The sequence below is a fragment of the Prinia subflava genome, chromosome Z (assembly GCF_021018805.1).
Source record: "Prinia subflava isolate CZ2003 ecotype Zambia chromosome Z, Cam_Psub_1.2, whole genome shotgun sequence".
NCBI lineage: Eukaryota > Metazoa > Chordata > Aves > Passeriformes > Cisticolidae > Prinia > Prinia subflava.
This window is the reverse complement of record NC_086283.1, coordinates 65091392-65098781: the sequence shown is the minus strand read 5'-3', so window position 1 is coordinate 65098781 and position 7390 is coordinate 65091392. Positions and strand designations below refer to the sequence as shown.

The 7390-nt window shown below is 43.4% G+C and overlaps 1 protein-coding gene across 1 annotated transcript; it reads left to right on the top strand.

Moving 5' to 3' along the window:
* Nucleotides 1–613: 613 nt before the first annotated feature.
* On the top strand, nucleotides 614–7019 carry GNG10 (G protein subunit gamma 10). The gene is made up of 3 exons (XM_063422710.1): nucleotides 614–902; nucleotides 4186–4317; nucleotides 6127–7019. The coding sequence occupies exons 1-2, from the start codon at nucleotides 822–824 to the stop codon at nucleotides 4309–4311; spliced, it is 207 nt and encodes a 68-aa protein (XP_063278780.1). The 5' UTR covers nucleotides 614–821; the 3' UTR covers nucleotides 4312–4317; nucleotides 6127–7019.
* The last annotated feature ends 371 nt before the right edge of the window (nucleotides 7020–7390 follow it).

Below are 7390 nucleotides of genomic sequence, written 5' to 3'. Positions count from 1 at the left end.
CAGCAAACTAATAGCTGGCAAATCCCTGCCAGAATTTGATAGGACTTATATTTATGGTCACTGCTGAAATGGTGGTGAACGGCGCTGGGTGGGGAGAGGGGAGATGCAGCAACACTGACAGCAGTTGCCAGGCAGTGGGAACCTAACAGCTGCCTGTGGGCAGAAGACACCTTTGGAACTCCATCTTTGTCAGTGTTCAAGGCCAAATTTGATAGGGCTCTGAGCAACCCGATGTAGTGGGTGGCACCCCTGCCCGAAGTGGTGGGGTTAGAACTAGACCATATCTAAAGTCCCTTCCGAACTAAACTATTCTATGACTCTGTGAATTCCCTTTCCCCTCTCTTCTTCTCCCCACTTTCCCCCACTTCTTTCCTCCCTTTCTCCCTTATTTTCCCTTTTCTCTCTTATTTTCCCCGTTTTCCCTCTTTCCTCTTTTCTTTTTTTCCTGTTTTTCCTTCCTCCCCTTTTTCTCCCATTTCCCCGTCTTTTGTTTGTTCTTCCTCCCTCCTTCCCCCTCTTCCCACTCTATTTTTGTTTGTTTGTTTCTTTCCTTCTCTTCCCTTCTATTTTTTGTTTTTCGGCCGTGCTGTAACCAGCAGGTTTCCGGCCCCCAGAGCAGCTCCAGCCCGCACCCAGCGCCGCTGCCAGCAGGCGCCGCAGGCGGCAGGCGCCGCGGGGTCCGGCCGAGAGCCGGGGCGGTGCCGGGGGGCTGCGGGCGGAGCGGCCGCGGCCCCTCCCCGGGGCTGACGGAGCCGAGCCGAGCCTGCCGGAGTCGCGCTGCCTGCCCGCTTCATCCCCTCCGTCCTCTCCGCGGCTTCGGTATGTCGTCGGGCGGCAGCCTGAGCATCATGCAGCGGCTGGTGGAGCAGCTCAAGCTGGAGGCGGCCGTGGAGAGGATCAAGGTGAGCAGGGGCGCGGGGCGCGGGGCAGCCGGGACCGGAGTGAGGCGCGGGGTGCCGCGACCCCCGCGGCGGGGCGGGAGAAGGGAGCAGCTCCTGCCTTTCCCTCCGCACTGGTCCGCGCCGCCCGCCCTGGGAAGGAAAGGGGACGGGGGGCGCGTGTGCCCGGCGGGCTTGGAGCCCCGGCCGCACGGGAGCGATGGAGCGAGTGCCGTTCCCTGGTGGAAGGAGCCGCGATAAATAATACAACGGCTCCTCGTTAGTTCTGCACCAGCAAACAGATAATCGGGAGCAGTTCCTCGCAGCGGAGCCAGCCCGACTCCCCCCTGCTTCGGAGCGCTGGCAGGATCTGCGGGGGGAGGCGGTGCGGGGTGGTACCCTCTGGCACACTTGGGGAAGGCAGGCAATTTGCTACGCATGCATGAGTCTTCTCCTGCCTGCACATTTCCAGACAAAGGCAGCATGATGAGGTGGTGCTGTCGTCTGCCAGCTGCTCAGGTTTGGTGACCTAACCGAGACAGCTCTTGGTTTCCAGCAGATATGGGGGGGGTTCATCACCACTCACAAAATCCAGCATAGTCTGTGAAGAGATGGAGGTCAAATTAATTTATATCCTTCACCTTCCTTGTCTTTCTCCTTGCATTCGCCATTTTTCTCTGGCCAGTCACAAAAGACCAGCTTCCTCAGTCTGACACTAGTGCGAGCACATTCAGCTGCAGGAACTTAGCTAATTGATTTGAAAATAATTCAAAATACTTGTTCCCACTACTCCTATCATGGGCTGGTGGAAATTTGAAGTGCTCGTTGCAAGGTGAAACCAGTCTGGATTTTGGATATCATCCTAATCAATTTGTTAATATTACCACATTTTATTAGCAAAACAGAATCAGCAGATGCTTGATTCACTAAAAGTGACAGTGCTTATCACTGCAATAAGGTGTGGTAATGTGTGAAAAACAGCATGTTTCGGAGTACAAATGTAGACTCTTGTGGTGACAGGAGTATTGCCAAACACTGAAATGGTTGCCCATCAGTTATTGTTGGTGCCTGGTTCTCTGTTCCTGCTCATTTTGAGTCATAAACTCAAAATACTCATACACTCCTCCCCACTTTTTTTTTTTTTTTTGTGGGTGGAGAGTGACTATAGAATGCAGAGTTTGTAGTTTACAGGTGTTACTTTGTGGCAGTAACATATTCTGGAGCTGCACTTCTCAAGGTGTATTTTTTACGAGTCTACTCTCATAATCCAAGGAGACTTGTCTTCATGGACCTCAGACTCGTCTTTCTTGCAGCACTGTGCATAGCAGTCACTTTCCAGGTCTGCTGTTCAAGGAACCTGCTCATGGCTTTGAAATGACACATAATTAAAAATGTGTCATATAAATTTTGTCATCTGGGTTTCTTTACATCCGGTATAAAAATAACGCAAAATACATTCAGCTAATGAAAAAGCACTTGGTTTAGTTTTAGCAAGCACTGAAATGGGAGAAAACATTGTTTCAGCTACTTTGAATAGACAATGTATTTTCAGACGGAAGATGATTATGAAAGGGTTTTTAAAAATACATTCCATACTGCCAAGTTCCAATGGTAGTTTTGTTTACCCTGCTGCCTAAAAAAGCCGACAGGAACAATATCTTCAGAAAGAGGAAGCTGAGTAAAGAAGTACCCATGCACATCTGGCATGCAGGAGGCTGCTGAAGGGAGCGTGCTTATCTTTGTGACGAAATACTGCAGAAACCTTCTGTGTGAACAGGAGAAAAGAAGAATGTTATGGGGCATAGGTAGGACTAAGAATAGGCAGTTCTGGTTTGTATCTTTTGAGGAAATACTAGGATATACATAGCTCAGTATGTGTTGGAGGATTTGGCAGCAAAGTGCAAGGAGATGCTGTAGGCACTGCTAAATCTCAAAGGAAAAAGCTCCACGTGACCTTGGCCTGAGCAGTGTTGGCGAGTGACATCTCTGCCTGATAGCCACGTGGTGCATAGTCGGGCATCACAAGGGGCAGGCACTGTGGTTGAGGCAAGGGTGCTAATGTTGCAGGAGGTCCAAGAGACTGGGCAGGAGACCTCTGCAGCCTCCAGAAAGGGCTCCTCCTCAGGTAGGGAAGGAGTGACAAAGCCTACCAACTTAGCAGGAATCCTTGCTGCAGCTACTTCTCCCTGTACTCTGCTCAAGAGAACCTGGGAGACTGAGGGGAAAAAAGCTTCTCATAACAACTCCCTGAAGTGCCGACAACTGCTGGCTAAATTCAGGCGGTCACTAGGATGTGTGTCCTGGAGGAGTGTTGGAAGACGGTGAGCAGGAGAGCAGCAAAAGAGCAAACAGAAGTATGTACTAGGCCAGATTTCCCATGTGTTTCCAGATGCTGTTAGATGGGATGGCCCAGAACCAAAATTCCACTGGGACTCTGGGGTGGTTCCTTTAGACAGGAGGCTGGGAAGTGTGGATGGTCCTTCTGGTTATTGTTTTGACAATGCTGCAGAGTTGTGTAGGAAGAAAAGTCAGTATTTCAGAAGTCCTGTAACAAAGGCAGAAGTGAGGTCAATGGAGAACCTATAGGGCCATCATATTTAGTATTTTGTTTTATAAAATATAGACAGCATGGGTTTTGACAGTTCTCTGCAGCTGTTCCTAATGTGTATCTGGGAAACTGGAAATTTCTTTACATTTTCCTTCAAAAATGCCGACACATGACTGACTTGCCATCCACAAGGAGAGCAGGGGAGTTCAGTGCTGAAGACATTTTACCTTTGGGATCCTTGGCTTGTTCTGCAGCTCTTGACTCTCCTTTTAGGCAGCCAGAATGTGGATTTGAAGTTCTCACTTCACTGCTGGGGGAAGATGACAATTTGGACTTCAAAAGCTTTTCATCCTCATCTTTTTGCTTTCATTCTTTGTTATACTCTGTGTTGTTTAGAAGTTTGGAATGAAAATCCTTTTAATAAAATATCAGAGGATATAAGAGTTCAAATATAAACCTCCAAACATGACAGTAGACTGGAAAATGGTCATGTCTCTGAGCATTTTAATGGGAAGAAATTGCATCACACTGGCACCTCAGTCCTCTACGCTCTTCTGGCTTATCACTGGCATAGTATTTCATGTGTGCTTCATCAGAGCTTTGTAAATTGTGCTTCTGTGCTGATTTAGTTGGTGTTCTAGAATCTAAGAGGTGATTTGGCTGCACTCCAGCGGTGTTTGATAGCTCTTCAAGAGGAAATGCTTAATAGATGCTTGTGAATGAATTAGTTTCCTCTCTGTATTTATTTTTCCTTTTCAGGTCTCTCAGGCAGCTGCAGAACTCCAGCAGTACTGTATGCAAAATGCCTGCAAAGATGCCTTGCTTGTTGGTGTTCCTGCAGGGAGCAATCCCTTCCGAGAACCCCGATCCTGTGCTCTGCTCTGAAATCAGGTAGTAAAGTCACAGATACCATGACAACTACTCTAATTTGAAACTTAAGCCCTTGGAGGGACAAAGACACATGGTGACAGTTGTTTAAGTGTTGAGCTCTTGCTCGAGTGTTCATTATTTCTCTGCTGGCTCTGCAAATGGTTTTCTGTTTTTTCAAGATGTGGCAGTTGAAATGTCTCTTTTCCACAGCCCTTTCTAGAGTTGTTTTCTTTATGAGGTTTTTGTTGGTTTTTGGTGTTTGGGTGGTTTTGTGTTTTTTTGTGGTTTTTTTTTTTTTTTTTTTGGTTTTTTTGAGGGGGATAGTTGTGTTTGTGTATTTGTACAGCAATAAGGTAATTAGCAGCATCCAAATGAATTAAAATTGTCTAAGACACACAGCTGTGTTTGACAGAGCTGGACAGTAGACAGTCACATATCCAGCCTGGAGAAGTAAGACAAAGCTGTGGCAATTTTATGTGTCCTGATGACTGGATCACAGCTTAAGCAAGAATCATGTTAAAATACATTTAGCTCTTTAATGTCATATTGTAGTTCCTTTCGCTGTGTCTGTCCTTAGGCTCTTCCTGTTCTTACTGTTGGTACAGCACCAAAACCAGTGGAAGCAGAGAGGAGCTGAGGCAATCTGTAATCACATCCCTTGTAACCTTTCCAGCACAGATCTAAAGGATGTGCTGCTCCCTGAACTCTGTCTTAGTGCTCTGCATTGCCTGTACCCCTGTAACACCTGCAGAGTAGGTGGGTGGCTGTCCAACATTTGCAAACCTTTGGGATGCAGTTCCATGATTCCCAGTCTGGCCTCTCCTATTTGTCACAAAGGTTATCTGTGATTGCAGCAGGAGAAAGAAAGGCCATGCATGCTAGTAGTCTTGGGCAGAACCACACCATAACTTGGAAAATCTACTTCTTTTGCTTGACACGCACATGTGGAAGTAGGATATTCAGAAGGGATTACTCCTTCTAAGAAAAAAAAAAAAAAATAGTTCCTGCTAAAGAGCTGAAAAATCTACAGAGAGAGGAAGAAACACTTAAGTCTGTTCTTTCGATGAGAGTACTATTAAAGCAAAAAAGAATGTTTTCTCTAAGGGCAGAATTTAAGCTAGAACATAAAGTACTTGTAAAATCTTCCTCTTGCTGCTGCCAACTGTTCCTGAGCTTGCACTTGAACTTTTGCCTCATCAATAGCATGGCTTTGATTGCTGCCACATAGGTTTAACAAAACAGGATTGAACCTAAAGAATGGGAACAACTGAACATGAGATGCTCTTTTGGAAAAATTTGGAGAGTGTGAAGCAAAAGCATATTTTCTCTAATTTGGGTGCTACCTGTAATTCTTCATGCAAATAAGATAAAGTTTTAAATGACCTTTGCATATATTCTTCTTCTTAAGCAGTCTTCCTACTTCTTGGTTTTTTGGGCGTCTGTGTGTGCATGTGTCTACGTATTCTAAGGTGATCACATCATACAGATACATTACAAAATACTTGCTCAGAAGAACTTGATAATTAATTTATGATACTTTTAAAAATGCATAGCTCAGCCCAAGATGTCATTTGGCATCTTTTCGCTGATGGATCAAATATTTAGTATATTATTCTTGTGTTGCCTTAGGATCATAAGAAATTCAGAGCAAAGTAAAAAAGCCAGTTAAAAATTTTATGATATTGTGAGGATACCAACATCCAAGAAAGGAAAGTCATTATTTGGATTTTCTCAGTGCAAAGGAGCTTTTCTGTTGTAATTTGTAAGAGAAATTAAATCTATCAGCTTTTAAAGATGGAATTTAATAAGCCTTTTTTTTTCTTTTTGTAGGGAAGGTCATTGGAGAATTGCCTTCAAGCATGACATGAATAACAACTGCCTTTCCTTCACAAGAAAAGTCTCTGTCTTTTATGTGGCTAAAACAGCATCCTAGATATCTGTGTGTTCTTGTTAGGCTGTATTCCACTATATTTTAGTAATGTTCTTGAAGGTTTTTAAATGTAACTCTTACTCTTTCCCTAATCATCAGCACTTTTACTACACTGTGCTAACTGTACAAATATTACTTGAGAAGTTTACATTTTAGAAATGAAAAAAAAGTGATTTTTTAACCAAATTACGTATTCTGATTTAGATAAACTGTAACACTAGAATAATAGCAAAAATTATTCAAGGGGATTTTTTTTCAAAATAAAACAACTCAAAAATTAATAATTAAAGTATAAAGCTAAATGCTGTTAGTGCTGAACTAATGTCCTCAGGAGACATTTTGCTTCCATTAGCAAGACCTGGAACCAACTTTAATTTTTTTTCAAGTGCATCTCAGTGCATAAATGACACATTTTAGTAACTACTGAATACAATATGTAGCAGAGGCTTGATTCCTAAAGCATGTTCCTTGCAATACTTCTAATCTATAAGCCTCCTTCTACTTTGGATTTGTAACAGTACTGTTGTGGTGGAATTTTCTTGATGTATTTAAATGTTACCAAACAGACACTAAGAATCTGTGAACACCCAAAGATAACCGCATGCATCATTGTCATGGTTTGCAATACACAGGATTTACTAAAATATGTTTGGTTATTTGCCTTCACTTTTTTGATAGAGCACTTTTACAAGAACAACTTTTTAAATAGGTTTTTAATTTTGTCTACTTTCTATTGTTTGTATTAATCTTTTAGAAGTTTGGAAATAAAGTTCCTATCCCTCTTTGCTTTGAACTCGTGTAATTGTAACAAAGAGCAACTACTGTAAGGAAGAGGATACTTGGATTTTGCAGTGGTAGGGAAGGCCTCAAGTTCTTTGCTTTTTTGGGAAGAGAAAGTTGCTGCTGGATTTTTAGAAACAGTATCTTATTAGTAGAAAATCCCATTCATATCGATTGACCACATTTGTAAATACTAACAATGTAATGGGACTCACACATTTTGAAGCTGTAAGGAAGAACTCTGCAGTCTGAGTACTTAATGTTCATAAATGTTAACAGAAGTGTGGTAACAGTGTCCTCCAGGCAGTTCAGTCTTTGTCAAATATTTTCATGTTGCTGTCCTGCAGAAGGACACCAACATGAGAGCTGTAGTACTGCTGGTAT

Coding starts and splice junctions, on each gene's coding strand:
- GNG10 (XM_063422710.1), top strand. CDS start 822: ATGTCGTCGGGCGGCAGCCTGAGCATCATGCAGCGGCTGGTGGAGCAG. Junction 903..4,185: donor CGGCCGTGGAGAGGATCAAG/GTGAGCAGGGGC, acceptor TTTCCTTTTCAG/GTCTCTCAGGCAGCTGCAGA.